Genomic DNA, 16,423 nt, shown 5'->3' on the forward strand with positions numbered 1-16,423 from the left:
AACAACCGCAAAACATATTAAAAAATTTATTTGGGAATTTATTATCTGTCGTTTTGGACTTCCACAGAATCTGGTGAGCGATAACGGCACCAACTTTGCTGACAAGAAGCTACAGCAGTGGCTGAAAGAACTTCAAATCACCCACACCTTTACCTCAGTGGCACACCCGCAAGGTAATGGTGAGGTGGAAAGAGCAAACAAGAGCATCGTCGATGGCATAAAGAAAAGACTCTTGAAACACAGATCCGGCTGGGTGGACGAGCTCCCGCACGTCCTTTGGGCAAACAGAACGCTGAAAAATGCCAGTACGGGGGAAACCCCGTTCAGTCTCACTTATGGCACTGAAGCCATGATCCCAGTCGAAATTGGTTTACCCTCACCAAGGGTCTTGATCCAGCCAGAAGACAATGATGCGGAAAGACGGTTAGACCTTATGCTAACCGAGGAACGCAGAGACTTAGCCGCAGTGCGTGAAGAAAATTACAAACGACAAATGCAAAAGTACTACAACACGCGGGTAAAACTCTGCAACTTCAATGAAGGAGACTACATATTGCGTAACAACGAGGCTTCAAACCAAGAGCGCCCAGGAAAGCTGGCCCCGGTCTGGGAAGGGCCATACATTATCAAAGAAGTCCTGGGAAAAGGCGCATACCGGCTTGAAAGGCTCGATGGCACTCCTATCCCAAGAACATGGAATGGAGCTCAATTACGCAAATGTTATATGTAGATCAATTCCAAACTTGTAAAGAAAAGGCCTAGAGCCACTTCTAATGGAAATGATTCTCCTTACACAATGTGTTGATAGCCTAACCTTTAACTTATGAACTTCCCATGTGCCGGTATTCACCGCACCAATGCGTGAAGAAGTAAGTAATTGCGTGTGGAAGGCGGCAAAACCCGCATAAACACAACGCTAAAAATGTTAAAAAGTTCTAAGGAAAACCTACACGCAGGTCAGATGTAAGTAAAGTTTAGCCATCCTTGTAAGTGCAAGTGACGGTCTTACCCGCACAATCACAAACAAGGAAGCAAAACTTCAACCTATCATCTACCACGTTCAAAGGTTAACTTATTCTGAACACTTAGAAAATTTCAAGGAAAAGATAAGGAAAACTTCCACGCAGGATAAATGTAAGTTTAGCCATCCTACTAAGTGCAAGTGACGGTCCCACCCGCACAATCATGAAAGAGGAAGCAAAAATAAACTTATAATTTACCATGTCAAAAAGTTAACTTATCTAAGTACTAAAGAAATTGCTAAGTGTAAACATGCGTAAAATAAACAAAGAAAAGGACAAACACATTCTTTATTTCATCAACTTGAATATTACAAACATTGCTGGGTATATACCCGCATACAAAAGAAGTACAAGAGCAAATATCTACGCTAGTGGCGGAAAGGGATCTTTTGGATCATGCTTCAGGACCACTCCCACTTGGACCTGCACCATCAGCAGAGGGTGACGGTTCAAGGAAAACTCTAAGGACAGCAAGCCCATCATCAGCAGCAGCAATTTCATTTACCTTCTCCACCACCGGATGCGGGAAGGCAGCATACTGGTTCACTGCTTGGTCATAAATAGTTTCGGTATCCGCGTTATACAAAGGGAAGTTGGAAGGCGGGACGCCTTTCTCAGCAAACCCTAGACCAAGCAGGAAGCCGGTCCGTTCCCCATCCTCATGAGAAGCGTTGAGGGCTGCGCTCATAGCATCGTCGTAAGATGTCTGAAAAGACCCGATGCACAACCTACAAAAAATGTACAAGTAAAAGAACTATTCTACAAAGGAAAGCGTGACGACATAAAGCTAAAATACCTGAGGCAACGCTTCTCGAAGAAGCCATTCCTTGGCAGCCAGAGCTTGGGTGCAGGCGCGTTCAGCTTCGTTCTTATTAAGATTGGCGAGAAGCACATCCTTTGCAGCGGCCTCTTCAACGCCCTTAAGCTTCCGTTCGGTATGCGCAAGCACACCCCTCTGGTCCAGGATCTCTTGAAGCTTCTTCGCATCCTCCATAGCCAAGGCATCATGAGCCTGTTGAAGAGCCTCTAACTTAGCTTTAAGTTCTTCATTCTCCAGGCGGAGAGGCTCAGCAACAGCTTCAGCCTTGGTGGCCCTCTCGGTCGCGTTCCTCGCAGTCTCCTTAGCTAGCCGAAGCTGTTCGTTAACAGCTTGGGCAGCCTTGGAGCGGGTCTCGAGTCGCGCTTGAACCTCAACCTCGAGGGCCTTGAAGGCCTTCTCCTTCTCCGCAGATACTGCGGTCAGTTTTTGGTTCTCCTCCCGGAGAGCACGCGCCTGAGATACTTCTTTAACGCGAGCTGCTTTCAACTTGTCGTTTTCACGACAAAGCAGCTCGACGCGTGGCTGCATCCGGGCCAGGAGAACCCGAAGCTCGTTGGTTAGCCTACCCTCCTGGTAGCTAACCATGGCTTCCCCCAACGCACCATGGGGAGCAGCGTGGCGAGCCCAGTCCACGCACTCCATAGGTGTGCGAAGGGTTGTTCCTCGGCGTATGTTCCATCTTGGAACATACACTTCATTGGAATCCGACACTGCAAAAGAAACAAAGCAGTTAGGAAAAGATGATAAAAATTACATAAAGGACAAAAGAACCCTACGCACCTGTAGGGTCGATCACAGGCCGATAGCCACCGAACCCATCACCTGAACCTAAGGGAAATCCATCCAAAAGGTCAGGCAGATGGGAAGGTAACAAAGATCGGCGAGAAGCCCCGCGCGTACCTGAAGGTCCAGCCGTCGAGGCCGATGGCGGAGGCGGCATGGTTTCCGCCGCAGTCGATGGAGGAGGCATGGTGTCCGCCGCGGACGCCGCCGAAGAGTCAGCAGCAACAGTAACCGCCGGCTCGGTGAACGATGCTGTAAAAATTGCACTCACCGCCAGCGGTGACGTCATCTCGGCTGGAACAGTTGGCTCAAAGGATTGAGCAACTGGACCAGCGGAAGCAGGCGAAGGTACCTGGGTCGACGCCTCAGGTAGGCTGACCGAGCCTACCGTCATTGGCGGAGAGGTACTCCCCTGCGCTCCACCCTGGAATGCGTCAACATCCACGCCTGCAGAAAGAAGACAAGTGTTAATAAATTTATGAAGTATGATAAATCTACAAAAAGAATGTTTATACTTACGGGTTTTCTTGAGCCTGAACGTACGGACGGGCGGGGATGAACCCGATGGAGCCGGTCTCTTGATGCCGGTCACCGTCGTCGTCGGTTCTCCGGAGGTAACAGTCGTAGCCTCCGGAGCAGTGGTCTTCTCACCACCGGGGTTCCCCGCCACCTCTTCATTATCTGACTCGGTGTCAGATAGAAGCACCGGATCAGCTGTGGAGGCCACCTTCTCCTTCCCTTTCCCGCCGGCAGCCTTCCTCTTCCGCACTAGCGGAGGACCATCTGCGGATTCCTCAGAAGAAGACAGGATGTAAGGAATTCCAGCAGCGGGTACAGCATTGAGGGGTTGAGGATAGAATATCGCCTTACCTGGCCGCCGGTGGCTCAGGATCTCTTGGCCCGGCGGATAGACCTCCACAAACCGGTCCGCCATTTGTTCCAGGATGGGCAACTCGTTCTCGTCTAGAGCACGAGTACCCATCCGCGCGGGACCGTCAGCTTCCCGCGGGTACAGGAGCGACTCCAAGTTGTTCCCCTCTGAAAGAAAATAAACAGTTAAAAGATAAACTCGTATAAGCAAAGAGAAACGGAGCATACCGTAAGGGATAGAGTTCGAACCGTATTCGAGGACGATTGGAACCTTTTGCGCATCAGCCTCTTTCCACACTCGGCTCATCCCCAACATCACCATCCCGGACTCCGGAAACCGGAAAACCGGAGATTGGACCAGGGATATCTTTGCAAACCATTCCGCCTCCCGGTAGTTTGTGGCGTGGTGGCTCGGAATGGCTTAGCCATTTTTAAACTTCATGGCAATGGGGACGGCGCGAGCAGAAATGTAGAAGAACTCCCGCTTCCACGATCGGAGACTGCGCTCTGTCGCGCAAATCTTCAAACCCTTGATTCGGGTTGTCAGGGTGTACCACCCCTGGATGCACCTCCAAGTATAGAAGGTCATCAGGCGGTCCACGTAGGGCTCAACACCCAATATCCGGCACACCCACTCGAAGTGGCGAATCTTCGCGATCGCCATTGGGTGCAGCTCGGTCAGATGAACACCGTGCCTTTCGAGGACACGGTAAACAAACTTTGTCAATGGGAACCTAAGGTTCCCATAAACAAAGAATGCAGCATATACCCCGATCTTGCCACTGGGGGCATCGTACACGGTCTGATGGGGTTCAGGAAACTCAGGCTCGAGAGGATCGAGCATGAACTTCCTAACAACATACCGGTACTGATCGCCGGGCAGAGCACACTGGCACTCACCAGCAGTACTCTTGTCATCGGCCGAAGACTCAAGATCACGAGAAGACATTGTGCAGAAAAAAGAAAGCGATTTCGGGAAAATGCTAGCCTGAAAAGGGGAGTATTTGCCGGAAATCGCTAAAGAAGAAGAAGAGAAGGGTGAAAGTGTGGATTGCAAACAGCCCTCTCCCCCTTTATATACTAATCGCAATTAATGCGATGAATTTAATGCGGATGAGAGAGAAATCGAAGGTGCAATGAAACTATGACACGTGGCATAAAGCAGGCTGGCAACAGCTGTTGACAGGACGTGTGCCAGCAATTTCGCGGCCACGCGCCCGAAAAAATCGCGCCCACAGCGCCTGAAAAAGAGACTGGAATGACCATATAATGTCACGTCACCATAACTTCCTGCACGTCCTGACACAGTCAGAAGAAACCGTCGCACGACGTTTCAGACGTTTGGACTGTTCCTATCTTTCTACCAACTCTTCGAATTTTGAAATTCAAAATTCAAAAAAGATTCAAAAGTAAGCGGGAAAACACCCCTTACCTTGGCAAACAAGTAACCATAAGCTGGGTGCGGGTACAGTGTTAAGGCAAAACCCTTCACATACCTAGCACCCGCAGGGAATTGAAGCCAAGAAAACCCCGGCAACAAAGTAACTATAAGGCGGGTGCGGGTACAGTGTTAAGGCAAAACCCTTCACATACCTAGCACCCGCAGGGAATTGACGCCAGGGGTACCTTGAAAGTAAAGTAACCGTAAGACGAGCGCGGGTACAGTGTTAAGGCAAAACCCTTCACATACCTAGCGCTCCGCAGGGAATTGAAACCAAGAAGGATCTTCTGGGCAATGCTTGCGGAAACGGAAATAACATCCCCGCATAGCGGGAACGTCGAGAACTACATTGTTTGAGGCTCCAGGATGGAATTGGTGGTTTAAACATAATTGATCACTATGTTCAAAACCACTAAAACCTCAAGGAGAATCCACACAAGTGAGACTCAACGCTCCTGACTTGCGAGAAGGTTACATACCTACCCGCATCATACCCAAAGATCAAGCAAAAAAATCGGGAATTTTTGCAAGTGACATTAGGAAACCCGCGGGAAGAATCCCCACGGAGAACCTTAAAACTAAAAACCCTTTTCAAAACCCCTTGCTTAAAGTCCAAAAGTTCACCTCACTTTATTAAACATTCATGAGAAGAACATTGGACTGGGGGGACTTGAAGAGGTAGGTCCCAGCAGAGACCAGTTGGTCCCGCAAGACTCACCTTGAATAGGGACGTCTGCGCAAAGGCCTTCTGCTCCCGCAGGACCCACCATGCTCATAGAATCTTACGCGCAGTACGCAAGCTGTACACGCAGGGAAAGCCTCCCAATGGTGAAGTACCCCGCCTGTTCCCGCAGTTGCGGATACAAGCCATCAGGGAAGGCTACCCGCAGACAGCAGGGCTACACGCACAAGGCAATAGCTACTTCAGTAGTCACATGAAGGAATGAGCAAGGCTGGAACAATCCCGCCAAAATGAGCCAGTCCGTATGATTCTGAAAGATCTTTTGTACTATACCTACCATGGTATGGATAGGACAGACGATCTGACCAGAACAACCCATGAGCCAATCACAGGGTGACAGCTCACCGACAACAGTACGAGGAGGAGCACCCTCTAGTACTGTTTGTCACTATTAGCCGCTGCCTACTCACCAACTCTTACTGACGGGCGTGCGTAGCCTACAGTTGGTAGAATAGTGTTACTGTTGGCCGTAACCTATTCACCAACCAGCATGGCCTGCGTATAATCCACAGTAGGTGGGACGTGCATAATCTACAGTTGGTGGAATAGTGCAGCCGACTTTGTTACTGTTGGCCGTAACTTATCCACCAACCAGTATGGCCTGTGCATAATCCACTGTTGGTAGAACAGGAATACTATTCAGCCGGCTGTACCTGCTTGGAAACCTACCTTCGGCTATAAATACTCCAACATCTTGGAATGGTAAGATCATCTGCTACCTAGTTATCTAGCAATCTCTTAATATACACTAATATTCAGAGCAATCTAGTCTGATTCTCACGCCGGAGGGTGGTCACAAGGAGGAACCCCCCCCCCCCCTTCTCAGTGACGAGCTTACGGTGTTTGTTTTGCAGGTCTCCTGAAGAACAGCCTTCTCAGTTAGATCTCATCCGTGGGAAACATTACTTAACCCCCAGATTATCTATAATCTGTCCAGATTATCTATAATCTGTCCAGGGTTCACTTAGTGTTTCTTCACACACACATTAATTGATGATTACAAAATTGTTACCCGCTTAAACAAAAAAGACATTTCAACCACGAAATGGAATCATTTCAGTAACAGTTAAGCATTTTTCGAGTTCATTAAAATATGATTCAAGAAATACAAACAAAAAAAATAAAATAATATTTAAACGAATTTCACGTGATATAACGTGGAAGGTTGCAATCTCTTGTCTGACCCTCAATGGTGTTTTTATACTTGATAAAATAGTTGGTAGACAGTGGTACTCCTCAAGGTCAACAATAATATATAACTGATTAGTAATATTTTAATCATCATGCCGTGTTAATCATATATTTTTTAATATAAGAAAATAAAATGTAACAAATATATAATACACACTTACACAGATCAATGACAGATCTCAGCTACTCAAAACAATCTCTTTTTAGATCTGATTTCCACTGCTTGCTTTTATACTAAATCCAAACAAATTCGATCCACAGATCAATGGCGTCTTCATCGTCAACTTCTAACTTCAATTCCGCCTCTAATTCTCATTCATGGAATTATGAGGTGTTTATAAGTTTTAGAGGAGAAGACACCCGTAAAGGCTTTGTGGATCATCTCTACACAGCTCTTGTGCAACAAGGAATCCAGACGTACAAGGATGACAAAACACTTCCTCGAGGTGCTACAATCGGTTCAGCACTCTTCAAGGCGATCCAAGAATCACGGATTGCAGTTGTTGTATTCTCTAAAAACTATGCAGACTCATCTTGGTGCTTGGATGAGCTTGCACATATCATAGAGTGCATGGATAGCAAAGAGCAAATCGTTATGCCAGTATTTTACGACGTCGACCCATCGGATGTGAGAAAACAAAATGGGAAATATGGAGAAGCAATTACCAAACATGAGCGTGACAATAAGCAAAAAGTTGACTTGTGGAGAAATGCTCTACTAAAGGCCGGCAACCTTTCTGGATGGGTCCCTAAGGATTTTGCAAACGGGTAATTTTCTTTTACTTGTTCTCTAAGAAAAAAACCTTTTATACTTGATACATATGTTACTTTATGTAACTCGATTATACTTTTAATTCAATATCAACTTATTTGTGTATAAATAGATCAGTTTGAGACTTTAGTTACTTTTTTCTAGTAAGTCAGCATTTCAAATTCAAAAGGCTGAGGTAAAAATAAAAAGGGTTAAATACTTAATGAATATTTAGTTTGTAACTCTCGCAATCAAATTTAATTAGTTACGTAACGCATTAACTATATATCTGAAAATTGCCCAAACCAGATGTGACTGTAAGTGGGGTTCATTCTAGTCAGGTACAACCATGGGGGTTGTTTGGGTATCTCTTTCGGGTTTGTGCTTATTCTAACCCGATAACTGATCATTCCTATACGTAGATGTGACTGTGAGTGGGATTCGTGTTAATTGGGTATTTTATATTTGCACACAATGTAAATTAAACGTACTCAACTCGCAGCCATTAATTACCTTAACCTCTGCTTTGAATCTTGATTCACAAATTTTATGCTACTAACTGAATCATGATTTGATGAAATTAAGAACAATAAAACGAAGATCAAGTATTATTGATGAAACAAAATGAAACAAAAGTTTAACAATGTTAAACGTTTCCAACACCAAATCGGATTAAAGGCTCCTAGAATCTTGGAGAATAATTAATATAATAATTAGTTTATTATTATAAGATAAGTTAGTCTTACTTTATTTAATCCTATTTGTTTTGGATTCAAATTGTGTATTTGAGTTAGTATAGGATTAGAAGTGTGGGTTTATATATACCCTAGGTTCAATGTGTTAGGAATTATTAAGTTTTTCACGTTTGTCGTTTTCTTAATAAAAGAGTTGTAGTGAGTTCTACAAATCCTCATGTTCGTGTTCTTGATTCACCCGCTAAAAGTTTAACAAGTGGTATCAGAGCTTGGTGAAAGAGATTGCCGTTTTGAGAGTCGTAACGTGGAATACAGAAGGCAACAGCCTTTGGGCTGCCGCGTCAGTTCGTTAGAGCGGGTGAATCAAGAACACGAACATGAGGATTTGTAGAACTCACTGCAACTCTTTTATTAAGAAAACGACAAACGTGAAAAACTTAATAATTCCTAACACATTGAACCTAGGGTATATATAAACCCACACTTCTAATCCTATACTAACTCAAATACACAATTTGAATCCAAAACAAACAGGATTAAATAAAATAAGACTAACTTATCTTATAATAATAAACTAATTATTATATTAATTATTTTCCAAGATTCTAGGAGCCTTCAATCTGATTTGGTGTTGGACACGTTTAACACTACCTCTCAACCCCAAACTTCTTCTAACCGTGACACACACGAAGCAGCTCGACTCGAAACAACCCGCGACTCAACACAATAGGTCACGTATTCTGACATCGGCTCAAATGTTGAAATCCAACAAACAATCTGTGCAAAGCCTAATTGAGGTCTGTTTATCCCAAATTCACTTTAACGACTAACAACCAATATCTTTCAAGAACTACAAGTCAAGTCCCTGATTTTACAAACATTTAACACCAAGTAACCAAACTAACTGGTAACTATAGAAACTCACATCTTCAGCCCATGCAGTATTATCCAGCTAACACATGCCAACATTATTTTAACGATTTATAGTGACTTATTTGTTACTTTTGTGTATCTTTGTAAATATTACCAAGCATGCCTGCTCCCAATAACTTGATCACAAGAAACCCGTTGGTGGTGTTTTCGTATCGTATGAAATAGACATAAATAGCTATCAGGCAAACATATGACTATTCGTTATATAATATGTATTTCCTTATGTATCGATTATGCAGGCATGAAGCATCATGCGTTAAGGACATTGTTGCTACAATTTCCCATAGATTGTCTTCCCTAATTACAAATGTTAGTAAAGACTTCATTGGACTAGAGACTCGCTTGCAAGATTTAAAATCAAAGTTAAAAATTGGGTCCGGTGGTGTGTGTATCGTTGGAATATGGGGGGTTGGGGGCGGGGGTAAGACTACTCTTGCATCTGCTGCGTACATGGAAATCTCTCACCAATTCGAAGCTTGCTGTCTTATCGAAAATATTCGCGAGGAATCAAGCAAGATTGGTTTGACTAAGTTGCAAGAAAAGTTATTATCTCTAGTTACGAAAACAACTGAGCTGACAGGGAGTGAGACGGAAGGAATAAGCATGATAAAAAGAAAGTTAGGTTGCAAACGTGTTTTAGTTGTTCTCGATGATGTTAATGAACACAAACAACTAGAGGTGTTAGCAGGCTCACATGATTGGTTCGGTGAAGGCAGTCGGATAATAATCACAACCAGGGATGAGCATTTGCTAACCCGCAAAGCCGACACGATATATGAAGTGAGTTTGTTATCACATGACGAGGCTATCAAGCTCTTCAGTAAACATGCATTTGGGAAATATAAACTTGTAGAAGATTATGAGAAGCTTTCACGAGATGTAGTTTCTTATGCTGGTGGACTCCCATTAGCATTAGAAGTTCTAGGTTCTTTTCTATACGACAAAGACAAGGATGAGTGGATAAGTATCTTGGCCAAGTTAAAACACATCCCATATCCTGAGGTTACAAAGAGACTCAAAATTAGTTATGATGGACTTGAACCTGACGAGAAACAATTATTCTTAGATATCGCATGTTTCTATAGGAGAGTGAAGATAGATGAGGCAATGCAGGTGCTTCCTACTTGCAATTTTCAGCCCCGTATAGGGATAAAAGTGTTGGCACAAAAGTCTCTTATAAAAGTTTCTGATGGAATATTTGATATGCATGATTTGGTAGAAGAAATGGCCCACTACATTGTTAGAGGGGAATACCCTAATAATGCTAATCCTGAAAAACATAGCAGAATTTGGAAGATGAAAGATATTGATAACTTATGTGCTAGGGGGGCAGCTGCACCGTCAATGGTTAGATTAACTTCACAAAAAAACTTATTTTATGTATGTGTTTCTATTGACGTTTGTCTATGGATGAGATCGGTACCGACGATCGGTACCTGTATCAAAAATCACATATTCTTGGTACCCGGCACGGTACTGGTATTGAAGGTAAAAATTCGAGAAATACCGCACCGATCCCGAAACTCAAAACTTTGGTAACAATTCGGTACCGACGGTACCAAGATTTGCTAATTCCTATGTTTGTCTATAGTGTTGTTAACAAAATTTAGTTACCTTTGTTAATTAACACATGCAGGAAACAGAAGTATTAGCTTTGCGAGATCCTTCTTTTCGGTTGACCATGGGGATTCCCAACCATCAATATCTTCCTGATGTTATTGCAAACATGAAGAAACTTCGGTGGATTGATTGGAAATATTATCCAGCATCTTCACTCTTACCAGAAACGAGCCAACTAAAACAACTCTGGAAACGGTGTGAGGTTCGTATTCTATTTTTTATTTATATTCCAATACATTATATATTTTGTAATTAACTTTTCCAATGTGTTTGCTCTCTCTTGCATTTGTAAATCTGATCTCATTTTAAGTTTTGATTAGGAACACGTCGGGCGGGTCACGAGACGGAACTGGTCAATTAAAATAAATGTTGTTTTTGTTTGGGTCGGGTTTTTTTCTTTTTATAAATTCACTTCAAAGGGTGAATCACTTGCTTCTAATTTCATTTGCAGTAGGTGTCGATCGTTAAGAAGTGTATAAGTTTATAGATATCTAGTTCGAGCCTCAGTTTTGATACGGGCATCAAAAATGTTTATTTTGTTAACTTGTGTTGAATCGTCGGTTAGGCGTGTCAGTTGTTTAGTGTTTGTGAAAGGTGTGGAAGATTTGAAATCTAACAAAAGTCATAACCTGGTGCCGGTTATACGTGTTCAATACTCAATCATCAATTATGTGTTTTCTAGTGTTGGTTACACGTCCGATTCCAGGTTATGCGCGTACTGGCTCCGGTAACGCATCTGATTCCGGGTTACGAGTGTACCGGTGGCCGGTTATGCATTGGGTGTCTGGTTGCGCACGTATCGCCACTGATTAAGCATTCGATTTTGCATAACGCACGTGCCGACGTTGGGTTATGTGCGTACCGGCTCCGCTTACATGACTGAAATTGAGTTGTGCACATACTAGCATCCGGTTACGTGTGTGTCAAAGCTAGTTACGGGTTCAATGGCGCGTTACACGTGTATTGTTGCCGAGTTATGCACATACCGGCCTATGATAAATATCCCTATTTGACTTTTACGTATTTGTCTTACAACAGAGTCTACCAAGTTTAAAAATTCTTGATCTCCATGATTCAAGGCAGCTAAGGAGGACACCAGATTTTAATGGCCTTCCATGTCTTGAAAGATTGAATTTAGAGAAATGTGTACGGTTAAAAGAGATTCATCCATCGATTGGATATCACCAAAGACTAGTTTGGGTGAATATGAAAGGTTGTCTCAATCTTAAATCGTTTCCACCCATCATACACATGAAAAAATTGGAGACTCTTGTGCTCTCTGAGTGCCGTCAACTTAAAAAGTTTCCGGATATACAAACGAGAATGGATAGCTTGGAAAACCTTCATTTGGATGAAACTGGAATAAAAGTAGTCCCACCTTCGGTTGGGCAATTTTGTACCAACCTTGTTTTTTTCGATTTAAGAAAATGTTCCAACCTAAAATGGATAGAGGGCAACTTCCATCTCTTAAAACGTTTGAAATATCTAAAGTTCTATGGATTGCGACTTGAGAAATCGCCAGGGGATCTTTTTAACGAGGAATGTCGTTTAGAAGAGCTTTCGTTAACGATGACCCAGAAACTTCCTCAATTTCCACATTTTTTAAGAAAGTTGGATATTAGTTACTGCAAATTGGGAGATGGAGACATGCCATATGATATGAGTGGATTAATAAACCTACAAATATTAGACTTAAGTCATAACCGGTTTTCACGATTACATTCCAGCCTCTCCAAAATCCCGTGTCTCAAGTTCCTCAAATTGTCATTCTGTGAGAGCCTTATAGAACTGCCGGATCTCCCATCAAGCATAGCTATTCTTATAGCTGAATTTTGTGACTCACTTCAAAGTGTAGGAGATTTATCAATTTTTAAGTGTTTATGGAAAGTCTCCCTGTATAGACACAAGGATAATAAGTTGATTGGTGTTGAGAGAGTACTACATTCTATGCTTCAGGTATAACTCTTATCTTGTTCTTGGAAGTCAAGCCTTATATGCATTTTAAAATGTAATATTAATAGTGTTCCTCATAATTCAAATGCAGAATCATGCACTTGAAGATCGCTTTATGAGTATAGTACATCCATGTGTGTATCCGCTAGATTCATGTAGAGAAATAATCACGATGATCACATTGCAACTTCCACAAAATTGGTATAATGACTTTAGTGGATTTTTATTATCTGCTGATGCTTGCAATATGTATGGGTGTAACATAGTTATTAAGCAGGAGATGTTGTCCATGGATTCCCAACCAGATCACAATCACTGGGAAGAGTATAAAAAGTATCCAGAATCTTATACGGATTGGCCACGGGTGGTGGGTTATGTACCCTTTGGTTCATTGAGGCACACTTCATGGTGGAACACTACATACACTCATATCACATTTCACTTTCATGGCTTGGATAATCTAAAAGTAGGACTTGTTCCTAGGCTGAGTAAATCAAAGGAAAGAGCAATAGACTACTCAGAGTGTTGGGACGAGACTGGAATTAAAAAGACATTTAAGATCGAAGACGCTTCAAAGCCCTTTGAAATTAAGATTGAATGGTCACCTGAAATTTTGTATTTTTTTTAATTGCAGTGAAAACAACTTTTGACTAGGTATTCATGTGTGGCTCATAACAGATCTAATAATGTTCTGGTTTTTAGTTCATTACCATTACTGACTGCTTCTAGGATTTTAAGGTAGCTTTTGTTCTACGATTTCACATTGTTCTCTGAATAAGTTTCAAATTAACACTTCAATTTCTGATTTGCTAATTGATTGATATTCGATTATGCATTCTCGAATCAAAGGTATGTAGAGTGTGCCATCATAAGTTCATTTCAAGGTATGGTTTGTTGTAATTAGAAAGTTTAAGCAATAATTCGGTACCTTACCTTACCTAGCAATTTCACATACTTGCATACTGCCTATTTGAATGAATCTTGATAGAATTTGACCGTTGCATATTTTGCTTAAGTTTCAGAAATGGCACATAAGTCGCTCAAATTAATCATTTATGATTTTCCAAAACTCATTTACTCCAAAATATTTATTCACACTTCACAAGTTTATTACTCAGCATATAATTAGTTATGATTTATATTATTTTTGAAGGTTCCTAACGCCGAACTTGTTAAGCAAAAATTTTAGATGCGGTGTGCTCAAGATTTTAGTTAGCAAGTCCGCAATCTGCATTCTGGTTTCAATACGTAAAGGCTGAATTTCGTGAGACTCAACTCTTTCTAGAATGAAGTAACAATCCATTTCAGCATGCTTAGTTCGTTCATAGAAAACAGGATTGTTAGCAATATGCCTAGTCACTTGGTTGGCACAAAACAACGGGGTCGGCCCATTTAAGGGAACGTGAAGCTCCTTAAGAAACCATCTCATCCACAAAATCTCATTAACCATGGAAGCCATGGACCTATATTCTGCTTCCGCAGAAGAAAGAGATACAACAGTTTGTTTTTTGTTGTTTTCCAAAAGATTGGGGCTCCTCCAAAATGAAGAAGGAAACATGTTCTTGATCTTCTAGTGAACGTCCAGGTCACTATATGTTGTGAGATTAGTTCTGCCTGGTCGTGGCAAAAGAATGCATTGCCCCGGCGTCCCCTTTAGGTATCGTAAAAGTCGAAGTGCAGCATCCATGTGGTTTTGTCACGGACCGGCCATGAACCGGCTTAAAACATAAATTGATTAAATAATTCAATGACATGTTTGATTATGAAGACAAGATTGTAATTCATGATTGGATTAATATAATCAGCATAATACTCTAATACCACATTTTCCATTATATCATTATAAACATGGGAAGAACATGAACCCTAACGACGACACCAGATTTTAAAGAATTGTGAAAACCTAAAAGAGATTCATCCATCAACTGGATATCACAAAAGGCTTGTTTTCGTGAACTTGGAAGGATGTAAAATACCTAAAACGTTTCCACCCATCATACTGATGAAAAAGTTGGAGACTCTTAATCTCTCCTGTTGTCGATTTCAAAAGTTTCGGGTATGACAAACAAACATGGATAGCTTGGTAAAACTTCATTTGGATGAAAGTGGTATTAAGGTAATCCCACCTTCAGTTGGACAATTTTGTACCAAACTTGTTTCTTTCGATTTAAGTCGTGACAATCTAAAGAGGATAGAAGGCGCGCAACTTTTGTCAAGAGTTTGAAATATCTTAATCTCTCTAATTGTTGTCAACTTGAAAAATTAACAAGGGATTTTTTTTATGAGGAATGTTGTTTAGATGAGTCAACATGCTTCAACGATCACATGCATTGTAACCGGTTACAATGTTTTCATCAAAACTCAGAGCCTAAAGCTTCCTCAATTTCGATGTGTTTTAAGAAGGTTGGATCTTAGTTGATGCAATCTGGGAGATGGAGACATTCCCTCTGATATGAGTGGGTTATTAAACCTACAAATACTAGACCTAAGTGATAATAATTTTTCACGATTACATTAGAGCATCTCCCAAATCCTGTGTCTCAAGTTTCTCAATTTGTCATCCTGTAAAAGCCTTAGACAATTGTCATATCTCCCATCGAGCATAGCTATTCTCAAGGCAGCTCAACGTGACTCACTTAAACGCGTAGGAAGGTCTCCCTTTATAGAAGCGACGGGAATAAGCTGATTTGTGGCAATGTGGGGCTGTTAAAATCTGATTTATGCAAGAAATTAATCAGATTACAACTTCCACACAATTGAGTCGGAGATGTTGTCCACGGATTCTCGACCTGATCACTGGGAGGAGTTTGATGAAAATCCAGAATCGTATAACGAATGCGTGCAGGCATGTTATATAACCTTTGCGTCATTGAGACACCGCATGGTGGAATCCTACATACACTAACTTTACATTTCAGATTGGTGGCTTGGCTAAATCCTAAAGTAGACTTGTTCGTAGAAAAGGTAAATCGGTTGATTTAAGGGAAAGACCGACAGATGTTCTGAGTTTTGGAATGAAGAATATGTATGTAAAAAGGCATCTGAGATCATAGATTCACCAGAGTCCTCTAGTATTCAGATTATATAGTCACCCGGCACCTGGATATTGTTATGATTTATTTTTGCTGATCAAACATTGAGTACCAGTTTTGACTTAGTATAAACTGCCCACTTTTCTTTTTAGCTTTCGGGATGTGTTAGATTTGCTCAAATTTGCTTCGCTCCCAAAGGATAGAGCAAAAGTTTTTCACAAGATTTGCCTAATAGCAACTTGGTGTAAGAAGAGGAATGTGTTAGTTCATTCAGGACCCCGATACTAATGTCAAGTTTCATTGAAGAGATAAAAGTGCTAAGCTTTCTTTGGATCAAAAATAGGGTGAGTTAAAGTGGAATTTCATGGGAAGATTGATGTAGATTTGGGTTGTAATGGAGTGTGTTTTGGGGGTTGGGGGATTTGATTTGTTGTATTTTTTTTGCTGCTCCTGGTGACTTGGCGGTTGTATTGGTGTGGCTAGCCTCTTGCTAGTTGGTTCTGTATTGATAAAATTTTGTTGGTCGTTCAAAAAAAATGTATTATGTATCTTTTATAATAGACCAAAGGT

General features: G+C 41.8%; 1 protein-coding gene across 1 annotated transcript; it reads left to right on the forward strand.

Annotated features, from left to right (window-relative positions):
• Positions 1-6,956: 6,956 nt before the first annotated feature.
• Positions 6,957-13,494, forward strand: LOC143564937 (TMV resistance protein N-like). The gene is made up of 5 exons (XM_077052073.1): positions 6,957-7,637; positions 9,488-10,646; positions 10,885-11,070; positions 11,907-12,824; positions 12,913-13,494. The coding sequence occupies exons 1-5, from the start codon at positions 7,135-7,137 to the stop codon at positions 13,447-13,449; spliced, it is 3,303 nt and encodes a 1,100-aa protein (XP_076908188.1). The 5' UTR covers positions 6,957-7,134; the 3' UTR covers positions 13,450-13,494.
• The last annotated feature ends 2,929 nt before the right edge of the window (positions 13,495-16,423 follow it).

Source organism: Bidens hawaiensis, unplaced genomic scaffold (genome assembly GCF_021521415.1).
Source record: "Bidens hawaiensis isolate Kalapana, Puna unplaced genomic scaffold, B.hawaiensis_p1.1 tig00022178_1, whole genome shotgun sequence".
NCBI classification, from domain to species: Eukaryota; Viridiplantae; Streptophyta; class Magnoliopsida; order Asterales; family Asteraceae; genus Bidens; species Bidens hawaiensis.